The sequence below is a fragment of the Phyllostomus hastatus genome, unplaced genomic scaffold (assembly GCF_019186645.2).
Source record: "Phyllostomus hastatus isolate PE091 unplaced genomic scaffold, TTU_PhHast_1.1 phas_scaffold_200, whole genome shotgun sequence".
Classification (NCBI taxonomy): domain Eukaryota; kingdom Metazoa; phylum Chordata; class Mammalia; order Chiroptera; family Phyllostomidae; genus Phyllostomus; species Phyllostomus hastatus.
In genome coordinates, this window is record NW_025334016.1 from 1,474,871 (window position 1) to 1,487,120 (window position 12,250).

The 12,250-nt window shown below is 36.0% G+C and overlaps 1 protein-coding gene across 1 annotated transcript in view; it reads left to right on the plus strand.

The window, feature by feature from the left end:
• The window catches only part of CFAP47 (cilia and flagella associated protein 47), a 333,438-nt gene that overhangs the window by 189,073 nt on the left and 132,115 nt on the right, over positions 1 to 12,250 (plus strand). Inside the window, 1 exon segment of the mRNA XM_045860609.1 lies at positions 6,254 to 6,413. Within this exon segment, the coding sequence (XP_045716565.1) occupies positions 6,254 to 6,413 (160 nt within the window).

Sequence of the window (12,250 nt, forward strand, 5' to 3'; positions counted from 1 at the left end):
CTGGAAGAGAGTGAGTGGGCGCATATTCTACAAGTTGCCCAGGGTATTTCTGTTGTGTACCTACAGAGGATCATTCCCTGGGATCAGATAACCGGGCTGAGAATTTAGACATTAACCCTGCCTACCCATGTGACTGTGGGCTGGTTACTTAAAAATCATCAAACTTTGATTTTTATATTCTTACTCTAGAGATATTGCTAATTATGGGAAATAAGTGAGATAATTATAGAAAATGCTTACCATAATACCTGGTATATAATACCCGCATTCTCTATATATGGCATTGTTGTTATTATTATTACTACCATTACTGTAGACTCTGTTATTATACCTTGAACTCTATTTTATAATGGAAATAAAATACATTCTAGTCACCACAGAGCTGTCAAAGTGAGTCTTCTAAATTGTGAACCTGTTCATGTTGCTCCTCTACTGCTTTGCCAGTTCACGTCAAAATAAAAACCAAGCTCTTATAATGGTCTTCAGGACCCTCCTGGTCAGTCCCACCTCTTTTCCTGATCTCAACATTTCCTCTGGAGCCCATTCACTCAGCCATCCCCTCAGCACAGGTCTCCTTGCTGTTCTTCAAATGGCCAAGGTATGCTCCCCATGGCCCATGAGCACTCCCTATGCTACTTTTTTCTTGGCATTCGAGGCTGAGTCCTTCATTTAATGCAGATCTGCTTGAATTCTATCCATGAGATTGTGCTTTATCAACTGACATTTTTTAAAAAGCATCACTTACCACTACAGGGCACTCTCCAAATCATAAATTTCCCTCAGTTTTCATTTTGGATAGAATTTATCACCTGAGAATTTGTGACAAGATATTTGTTTAGTTAACTCTCGTATCACCAGTGCCTAGAAAAGTGTGTGCCCTGCCAAAAGTGGTCACAGAATCTTTGTTCAATGAAAGAATAAATAATGTGTTTTCATCCTTGTTTAAGAATGACCCTCATATACATATATTAGAACAAAATACTCAGCATTGTAGAGATGATTTTTTTGTCAGAATGCTATAATCAATGCAGCCCTAATCATAGATTTTAAACAGTAATTCTTACATTATGGATGAGCAGGATTTTAAAGTTCTGCTTAGCTCAGAAATATCAAGGCCTAAGGCTGTGATACCCTCTGGACTGACCCACCAACACTGTGTATCTAAGAAGCTGATGGTTCTCTTCAGCTCATACCAAAATGCTTCCTTCTGCTATAGAACAGTGAATCTGGAAGGTTTGGTACAAGTTTTAGGACACTATTACAATAAGAATTTTCAATATGTGGCCTTTTCAAATTTTAAGCCTATCGAATTGCAGGTGCACTCTCTTTTTCTTTTTCTTTTTTTAAAGATTTTATTTATTTAGCCTTGGCTGGCGTAGTTCAGTGGATTGAGCGTGGGCTGGGAACCAAAGTGTCCCAGGTTTGATTCCCAGCCAGGGTACATGCCTGGGTTGCAGGCCATAACCCCCAGCAACCGCACATTGATGTTTCTCTCTATCTCCCTCCCTTCCCTCTCTAAAAATAAATAAGTAAAATCTTAAAAAAAAAAAGAACCACTTTGTTTTAAAAAAAATATTTAATTTATTTATTTTTAGAGAGGGAAGGAAAGGAGAAAGAGAGAGAGAGAAACATCAATGTGCGGTTGCTGGGGGTCATGGCCTGCAACCCAGGCATGTACCCTGATTGGGAATCGAACCTGCGACACTTTGGTTCGCAGCCCACGCTCAACCCACTGAGCTAAGCCAGCCAGGGCTCTTTTTTTTTTAAAATCAATTTTCTTCATTCTTACCTCATGTCTAAGCATTTTATTTAAATGAAAAAATGCTTGAAGGAGATGGATTTTGCCCATAAATCTTCTTTCTGTTATTTATGCATGTATATCATTCCTGTCTTTCTCTTTCTCTCTCTTCTTTTAGCTTTCTCCCTGCAACCCAGCACACCTTTTGTTTTAATTATTTTATTTATCAAATCGTGTTGTGTACAAGATTTATTTTTATATGTACCCATTTCTCTAGGATGTGAATGCCTAGAAATCGAAAAACTTTCGTTACACATTTTTTGTTTACCCTGTACTGACTTGTGTGTGAGAGGTACTGTCATTGTCACATTGAATTGAACATGGGCCTGAACAAAGGGACGCCACTTTAAACCTTAAGTCTTCATTGTACATAGGCTGATTCCATCCAGGTTGCCTCATAGCTGGATTTTTCAGAGTTGATCACTTATCCTTGTTTCCTTCTCTCATTCGCAGGATGAATATCTTTACATGTGCACTTCTCTGAATGTATTGGTAGGGATAGTAACGATAATATTTTATGAGTAACCTTTGTTTTTTTAAAGATTTTTAAAATTGATGTTTAGAGAGGGTAAAGAAGGGAGAGAGGGAGAGAGACATCAACATGCGGTTGCCTCTAGCATACCCCTTACTGGGCACCTGGCCCAAAACCCAGGCATGTGCCCTGACTGGGAATCGAACCAACAATCCTTTGGTTCTCAGGCCGGCACTCAAACCACTGAGCCACACCAACTAGGGCTAACTTTTGTTCTTTCTTTTTTAATTAAATATGAAATGTTTTAAGTGGTCTCTACAATTTTAAATTGAAAGTTCTTTCCCCTGAAGATTGCTTTTTTCATTGAATTTTCTGAAGACCATGCATTTTTTTTTTGTTTCAGCAGAGACTCTAAGTGTAGAAAATAGCAAAGGATTGAATGTGTTAATTTAAGAAAACCAGCAGAACTTACAGCACATCTTATAGTGCTTACATAAATCTAGTCATAAATGTTTCTTTTCAAGTCAAGTGCACTCTTGAAATACAATAATGCTAATGGTTTTTTTTTGCAGCAGAACAGTAAAGATACATTTTAAAATACTCTCACCTTTTTTTCCAAAAAGCTTCTATGTGCGCTTTTGAAATTATTTTGATGACCCCATGAAGACATTTACAGCAGATAGGATTGCACTTATAATACAAAAAATGGAATGAGTGAGGTATAAAAAGACCTAAGTTGCTCTCAGTGACTGGGCAGAGATTACAACCCAGATCAGGGCAGAGACATTACTGTATTTTAAAGCTGGGAAACAAATCAAAGGCATTCAGAGACACATCATCCAACCTCTTATTCTTACAGACCAGAAAACCAAGAGCCCAAAATAGTAAGATAGTGCCTTAAGTTCACACCAGTGATTTGTGACAGAATAAAAATGGGTCCAGGTTTTCACTTCTCAGTCCACTACTCTTCTCCTTGCCCTGTATAGCCTCCAGATCAGGTCTTCGCTTCTTGATGTACTGACATGAACTCATACAATGCAATAAATGAAGGTCTAGAATGTTCTGCTATAGCATAAAATAACTGCATAATGAAATCTAAAATCAACCTTGACATATATTTGTTCAAAACTAAATCTAATTGATTATATGTAGAAAACTGACATGTATTACACAACAATGTGAAATCTGAATTTTGAAATATTGATAGGGTAATAGCCATATGATATCTATATACTGTAAGACAAGGTTCCCCTACTTCCAGGCCACAGATCAGTACCTGTTAGTAACTTGTCCAGCTAATGGGGCCGCACAGCAGGAGGTGAGCTTGAATGTCATGTGCTTGAATTATCCTGAAACTATCCCCCACCTGCTGATCTGTGGACAAATTGTCATCTACAAAACCCCGTCCCTGGTGCCAAAAAGGTTGAGAACTGCTGCTGTAAGAGACAGAATCTTTTGTCAGGAGTATGGATTTTTGGCATTCACTTAGCACTCATTTATTGAATTCATATTCTCTGCCCATAAATAAAACAACTCTAAATTATGTGCTTAGTGGTAGTAGAACGATTCAGGGCCTACAGGGAAGGTTTCTTACATTTTCTATTAGCTTCCTTATGTTTATGTTTTAGAACCCATGCTGTGTACTCTGGGATACATGTCAAGAAAAATCATAGAAATTTTGAAATTTGATATCTTTTATTTTTTAAAAGATTTTACTTATTTATTTTAAAGAGTGGGTAAGTAAGGGATAAAGAGATGGAGAGGAACATCAATGTGTGGTTGCCTCTTATGCGCCCCTTACTGGGGACCTGGCCCCACAACCCAAGCATGTGCCATTACTGGGCATAGAGCCTGCAACTCTTTGGTTCTCAGCCCATGCTCAATCCACTGAGCCACACCAGCCAGGGATTGATATTTTTTAAAAAGGAACTCTGAAAGATCTCCTTGGTGAGGATCTGAAAGGGTAAAGAAAAAGTTTTCTGTATTTGTGCAATTCAAGTGCCCTTCAAATCATGAAGTAATCCTAACTGATGTTGTGAAAGATAAAACTGGGCACTAGTTAAAGCAATAAGGGGATAGAGTTTATTCACTAACTACTGCAGCAGGGAGGAGGCTCCAGTGTGAAATGAAATTAAAACTTTAATGTGCAGCAGTAACTGGGAGTCTTTAGGGGAGGACGAAAAAAAGTAAGGAGGGAGAATGACTAGGGGCTTGAGAAGATTCACTGAAGTGAACATTTACAAGAAGGGAGAGAAGCGGTGATGGATGAGATCTGGATTTGTTCATTGATGCTTATCGTCAGGAGAAATAAATAAATGGAATCTTTATGCCCAGAGGTAGTGATGCAAGTTGCAGCCAGGTCCCCTGCTGGCCAGGAGCATTATCTCTGTGAAGGTTTACATTCCAAAGAGAGGTTTCCGAGGTCCTTGAGAAGACAGTTATGGCTGATAGAAGATTTCCATCTCAAAGGGGAGAGAAAGGATTTATAATTGCAAGCTCTCTAAAGTAACTGCGGATAAGCATCAATTAAATCCAGATCCCATCCATCAATCTTCTCTCACTTCTTGCACATGCCCACTTCTGTGGCTCTGCAGGTTTTATATGTATGCCAAGGTTGAGGCCTAGTTGAGAAGAGGGCTTCCAGGAGAATGTCTAGAATTTGGTTAAGCAGAGATCTGTGTCAATACATATTATTTCGAATGGCTTGAAGATCTAGAAGGCAGACAATATGTATTTAGAGTAAAGAGCAAGTTGCTGATGTGAATAGATTATTTATTCACAATGACCAGAAAAACAAACCAAACCCAAGCAGTGATAAATGTTGTGTTGAACTAATTTAAATTTCTGCATTTACATGATTTGACTTGCCAAAATAAAGTAGGTACAAAATGGGACTTTGTGGGGGAAAATTCTTGTGCGTTTTATAGATCATGAGCCCAGTGAATGAGATAATTGTAAAGGGACTAACATTTATTTTTGATGAGTAATGATATGATCAGGATCATATTGATGATGATAATGATAATGACAATGACAACGATGATAACGACAGCCAATATTTATTGAATTCTTAAAATATGCTCCAAGCACCTGGCATTAGTTTATACTTTAAATACATCAGGGGTAGGGAGTGTGTACTATTATCACCCATGTTTTACAAATAAAGATTTGTGGCTTTGGTTAATTACCAAGCCAATCTTACTTAGAGCTGGAACGTATATCTGCAGGTAGTCTGGTTCCAAGAACACGCTTAGTCCAGCCATGGGGCTGTACTATTTTGTCAGCAGTAGAGCATCCAGATCAAAATAAATGATCACCTATCTCTGTGCTCTGCATTGCTTGGTTCACACAGAGAGCTACATTTCTCTTCAGCGTTCTATTTTAGGAAGCGCACTATTGAACTCAGTTGTGTCTTGATGAGCATATGCATGGGGGTGAGTTGTAAACTATATCATATAAGTAATGGGTGAAAGCAGTAAAAATACGAAACTTATTTAAAAGAGATGTTTGGAGGTCTGGGGAGGGGCAGGACCTAGTTGTGCGTGTGTGTGTGTATGTGTGTGTTTATATCTGTTTTTTCCCCTACACAATTATGATCAGCAAGAGAAAGGGGACTAACTATACTGCTAATGAGAACTCGAGCTGATGGGTAGATGTTAAGATGCATAAGGTTTAACTGAAGCAGGGAAGCACTTTCTCAATGCTGTTCACCAATGCAATGGTTTCTTCCTGAGGCAATGACTGTGTCAGCACTGAAAGCATTAGAACAGGGGATTAGAGGATGACTCCATTAATTCCATGAAACATCTTAGTGTTGTCTCTCACCAATTAAATAATAACATGCCTAAAGAAATGAACAAATTCAGGTCCTCAGTTGATTTTCCCCCAAATATGGAGTCTAAATACATAATGCTCTCTTTTGTGTTTTAGAGTTAAAGGGTACGAGAATTACATTCCAATTTTTTCTTTCTGTTTATTTGCAGACTTCGAGGCTCTTTAATATCTCAAAGTTAAAGCAGCCTAAGTTCATTTCATACGTAACAAGTGTGAGCCTTCCAGGATATTTTGAAGTCCCCAAGGAAATCTACATTCCTCAGCATCCAGAAATTCAAACTGAAGGGCGTAAATCTTCAAGTAAAAAAAGTAGGCAGTAATGTGTGGATTGCAATATTTAGCACCATTGCAGGCACTGTGAAACAATACAATACAAGGAACAGTTTATCTCTACTAGTAGGATGTTCATAAAATATTTGGAAAGATAGTTTAGCTACATAAATACCAATTATTGAGTAATAGTTTGCATTATAAGTAACCAACAAACTACACACTAAGTTAAGTACTGAATGTGAGTGCTTAATTACTGGTACTGAACTTTGCAGACTTGTCTGTGTTACAGAATACCCATATGATAAAGATAGTAAGTGCACTTTGAGAAAGGTGAGCTCTTCCTTTGACAATGAACCTGGTTGCAAAAGTTGTGCAGGAGTTGTGGTTTGGGCTGACTCTAAAGGGGTCAGAGGGTGTTGAGGTCAAGAGCATGTCAGAGGAGAACAATACCACTTATGAGTAATTTATCTTTGATATGCACTAGGCCCTTTATTAGTTGAGTACTTACTCTTGGTCTCCTGGTGTCCCTTTATTTTGATTTGTGTTTAGGAAAGACCAAGCCAGATTTAATAGAACATGAATACAGTACATTATTAAATACAAAGGGTAATATATAAATAATGTGGCTAAATAGTATAACATATTACAATTTATTTACATTTTTCTTTCTCTTACCTCCAAGCTGATGAATAATAATAATAGGAATATGTTTTTTTTTATTAGGGCTATTCCTACAATGTACCATGTGTCATGGATTCTAAGTTATGTTATTATTCATTATGGTTTTGTCACATTTTCATTTGTAATTGCCTATGGCTTTGTGTTAACTATAAAATATTTCTATATTTAAAATAGTAGTTAAAAATGATAAGGTACAGTATAACCTGTTCACTTTGCCTAGGAGATCTGTGATGTTGAACATCTTTCCATGTGCTTATTTGCCATCTCATAAGTGTCTATTCAGATAATTTACTCTTTTTTAAAATTGGATTATCTTTTTATTATTGAGCTGCAACTATTCTATCTATATTCTAAATACAATACCATTTCAGATAATTTTCAAATATTTTTTTCTCATTCTATTGGTTGTCTTTTCACTGTCTTAATAGTATCCTTTGAAGCATGAAGTTTTCAATTTTGATGAAGTCCAATTTATCTATTTTCGTTGTTCTTATTGCTCTTGCTTTAGACATTATATCCATGACTCTATTACCAAATTGAAGGTCATGAAGACTTAGATCTCTGTTTTCTTCTGGGAGTTTTATAGCTTTAATTCTGGCATTTAGGTCTTTTATTTATTTTTAGTTTTGTATATTGTCTGCAGTAAGGGTCTAACTTCATTCCTTTGCATGTGGCTACCTGGTGGTGTCCTCACCATTGTTGAAAACCCTATGTCTTCTTTGTGCGTTAAGTGATCTTGGCACCCTTACTGAGAACCAGTTGAGCACAGATACATTGTTCATTTCTGAATTCTCTGCTGTATCCCACAGACCTGTATGTCCATCCACATGACATTTTTTAAATTGCTATTGCTTTGTGGTAAGTTTTGAAAGTGTGAAGCCCTGCCACATTATTCTTTTGAAACCATATCATTTTGCTTCTGAGATACTTAAAATGTCACATGGATTTTAAAATCAGCTTGTGAATTTTCATAAGCAAGCCATCTGGCTTTCTGACAGGCATTGTACTGAGTCTATAGATCAGTTTGCAGGGAAAGAGTCATCTTAATAATGTCAAGCCTTCAGATTCATGACATGCAGTATTTCTTCATTTTTTAAAGATATTCCTTAATTTTGGACAATTTTGTAGTTTTTGGAGTGTAAGTTTTACACTTCTTTTGTTAAATATATTACTAAGTATTTTCATTCTTTTTGATAGTACTGTAAATAACATTGTGTTCTTCATTTCTGATTTGTTCTTATTTATTTATCATAAATGTATAGAAATAAAATTGATTGGAATACTGAAATTATATTATTCAACCTTGCTGAACTGATGTTTTAATTCTAATATGTTTTACTGGATTCTTTAGGATTTTCTATATACAGGATAATGTCATATACATCTAGAGATGGTCTTACATCTTCCCTTCAGATATAAATTGTTTTTATTTCTTTTTCTTGCCTAATTGATCAAGTTAATACCTTTAGTACAATGTTAAATAGAAGTGATGAGGGGACATCCTTGTCTTTTTCTTGAACTTAGGGAGAAAATATTCAGTTTTCAATCATTAAGTGTCATGATAGCCATAGGTTTTTTACAGATGCCCTGTTGAGGAGTTCCCATCAATTTCTAGTTTGTACCATTTAAGTTATCTAATTTTTGACATAAGATTTTTTATAGCATTCTTTCATATTCCATTTTATTTCTGTATGGCAGAAGTAATGTCCCTATTTTCTCTTTTTTTTTGTCCATTTAGCTAGTTTTGTTAATTTTGTTATCATTCCAAAGAGGTAGCTTTTGGCTTCAGTGATATTCTCTAGTATTGTTTTCTCTTGTCTATTTCATTAATTTCTCTTTCAGTCTTTATTGCTTTTTCATTCCACTTTCTTTAAAAAGTTTAGGCTGCTCTTCTTTTCCCATATCTTAAAGTAGAAGGTTTATTGATTAGGTTATTGATTTCAGATTTTCTTCTTTTATGGTTATAGGCATTTATAGCTATAAATTTCCCTTAAGCACTGCTTTGGCTGAATCCTATCAGTTTTTTATATTCATCTTCTTTTTTCAAAATTGTTATTCTCTTGTAGTTGTGCCAATTTTTCCCCTTTGCCCTCCTCCTCCCAGCCCAGCCCCACACCCACAGTCAGTCCCCACCCTGCTGTCCATGTCCTTGGGTCATTCATACATGTTCTTTGACTAGGCTCTTCCCCTTCTTTGCTTCCTTATCCCCCTCCCTGCTCTCCTCTGGTCCTTGTCAGTCTGTTCCTTGTTTTCATGTCACTTGTTCCATTTTGTTTGTTAGGGTTTTTTGTTGTTGTTGTTCACTAAATTCCTCTCATACATGAGATTTTAAAGCATTCTCTAAATTCCCAAGTTTTTTAAATTTTTTACCCATTGAGTGTATTACCAATAACAATAGATGTTTGGGATGCAGGTTGAAATATTATGAAACATATAATATATAAATTAGATAAATGTAAAGCTTTCTCTTCAAAACTAGGGAAGATGTTCCAGAACTCTGTCTGCTCACCCTTCCCCACCTCCTACTGTATGTCCAACGATGGCTCATAAAGCAGATTCTCATAAGCCCAGGGCTCTTGTGAATACAGTTTGAAAGCCACTGATTTATTTCAGATTCCACATTTTATAATGAGGAAATTGAAACACAGAAAGGTTAACCAAATGAACTAGAATTAAGTTGTGACAGAATTCTATCCTCAACTTATATCTTCAGCCCCTTTGATTAGGATGTCAGATGATAGGATACTTTGTTCAACACATATTTATTGGGAGCTTAGTGTGTGCAGATAGTGTTTAGGCTCCAGAGGTAGAGCAGTGAACCCAATAAAAAAGGTCCTTGTCTTTTCGCAATTTGATGATGCAAAATTGTTCCTAGTGTTTGCTAGCCATCTTGGGCCATATGCTTTGAATGGCATTTAGTATCGGTTCCCACACTTCTGTGGCTCATTCTTTCATTCCATCCTGTGACTTAGGTTATTACTTTTTTGATAACTAGCTAGTTAGATGTACTAAAAGTGGTTGTAAGATAGAGGACTATGACTAGCCACATGAGAACTTAACCCAAATTTTGACTTTAGTAATGTTGTTTCAGTAACCATGATTCAGCTCTGGTTTTTAATTTCAAATGGTCTACCAATTATTAGTGACTAGATTGACATATTCGATATGTAGAATTATTAGCTTTGTTCATAACTCTCAGCCATTTATATTTTAAATCATTTGTTTCTACCCACATAATATATTATTAAAAATAATCACATGGTCTTCTTCCCCTGTTTAATCACTTTTTCTTCTAATACTTGAAGGTTGTGATATAATAGATGCTATTTATTTTTCAGAAAAATAAAATAAAGGTGCACTTTTACTTTATGAATACATTCTGTATTTTTGTGCATGGGAGTGCAAAACAGATTTTATTTAACGTGTATTAAATTTAATGCACAGAACTTTAGTATACTGAAATTTAGAAATCCTTGAAGGTAATTAGGTAAATTAATTGTGCTTATACAGTTTAAAAATCTGATTTTACTTGTCACTGCTATGTCATTTTATTTTTTGTTGAACACAGTATAAAACTTATTTTCATTTTTTAAAAATAAAAGTCAGTAGAAAAGTAGTGTCAAGTGGAATTTTGTTTTTAAGTATGTGGGCAATCGAATGCTTGAATGTTAACTAGTAGCACATTCTGTTGTAATATTACACATAGGTATAATAAAACACAGTGAAAATATTTGAAGTCAGCTTCTTTTCAGCATAAATCTATGATTATTTACTATCCATACATTAGTAAGTTTCTTTATTTCACCATTAAAATTAGAATGTTAGAGAATTTTTATTTTTTCTTTCATTCTTAAAACATTTTGATTTTTATCTTTTGTGTTTTAATAAGAAAAGTATTGTAACAGATACTATGATGATAGTTCATTTTTAATTTTATTGATTTTGAGAGAGAGAGAGAGAGATTGTTGTTCCACTTATTTATGCACTCATTGGTTGATTCTTGTACTCACCTTGACCAGGGGATTGAACCCACAACCTTAGTATTGTCTTGATAAGTGTCGACACTCTAACTACCATAGCTACCAGGCTAGGGCTGTGATGATAGTTCTTATGAAAGGAAATAATAATCCTGTCTTTCCTCAGAGAGGTGCCTCCTGATACTAGAGGGCTTCCCCAATTGCACCTCACCACTGGATTTCATGTAGAAGCATATCTGGATGTAATATTAAGAAAAGGAGATCTAGTGATGGAGTGAAAAGAGGAGTGATGTTAGTTTCAGTGGGTGGTAAGTGAGCAGGCACTTAAAATATAAACCATGAATACCTTATCTGCAAATTTCAAGGCCTGACCGCTGTTAGATTTTGTTGACTATTGGGCTTTCTGTAATACTTGTATCCTAATCTCAGTGGTTGATATGAATCAGCTTTGGGGAATGTGTTCTTGGGCAGTAACTGAATCCTCTGCCCTCCTTCCCCAACCATACATCTGAGTGCAGGGTCCAGTCCTATTGATCAAAGGATTCTCCTCAATTGACAATGATATGTCACTGTTCACAGGTCCCTTGCCTGAGTCAGAACATTGAGTCACATGCTCTTGTGATTTGGCCTCAGTCCAAGCAGCCTCCATGGTGGCCGAATAATTGAGCTGGGGCAACTGTCACTCCCCTCTCTTTCCATTTCAGGATAACTCTTCTTTGCTTCTTCTTTCCCCCCACCAATGGGGGTTATGACCTGATGGAAACACTGAGTTTGTCCCTTCTGGCTGAAATCCCTTTTAGAAATGTCATGTTGTTCTTCTCATTTCATTTCTAGCCAACAACCTTGGTACTTCTCAGAAAAACAGATTTTAGACTTGCAGTTAACATCGTGATTTTTGAGATGAATGTTATGTAATAATATGTAAATCTTTACCAGAATTGACCTGGAATTGTGTAACTCTGTCAAATCTAAATACAGAGAGAAAGAACTGGAAATGCTTACTGGAAAAGTTAGGAAGAAATTTCTGTGAAGGATGATAGCTTGGATTGACTTTTCTGGTCATAGTACATGGGATCTCACATATAAGAATAGTTGGTGCTCTGTATTCATATCTAGGCTGTATTGCATTTCATTTAATAATTTGTTCTAAAAATTACTGGTTTAAATGTAATTGTGCCTCTTCCATTCTTCATATGTTTTGTTACTTATTAAAAC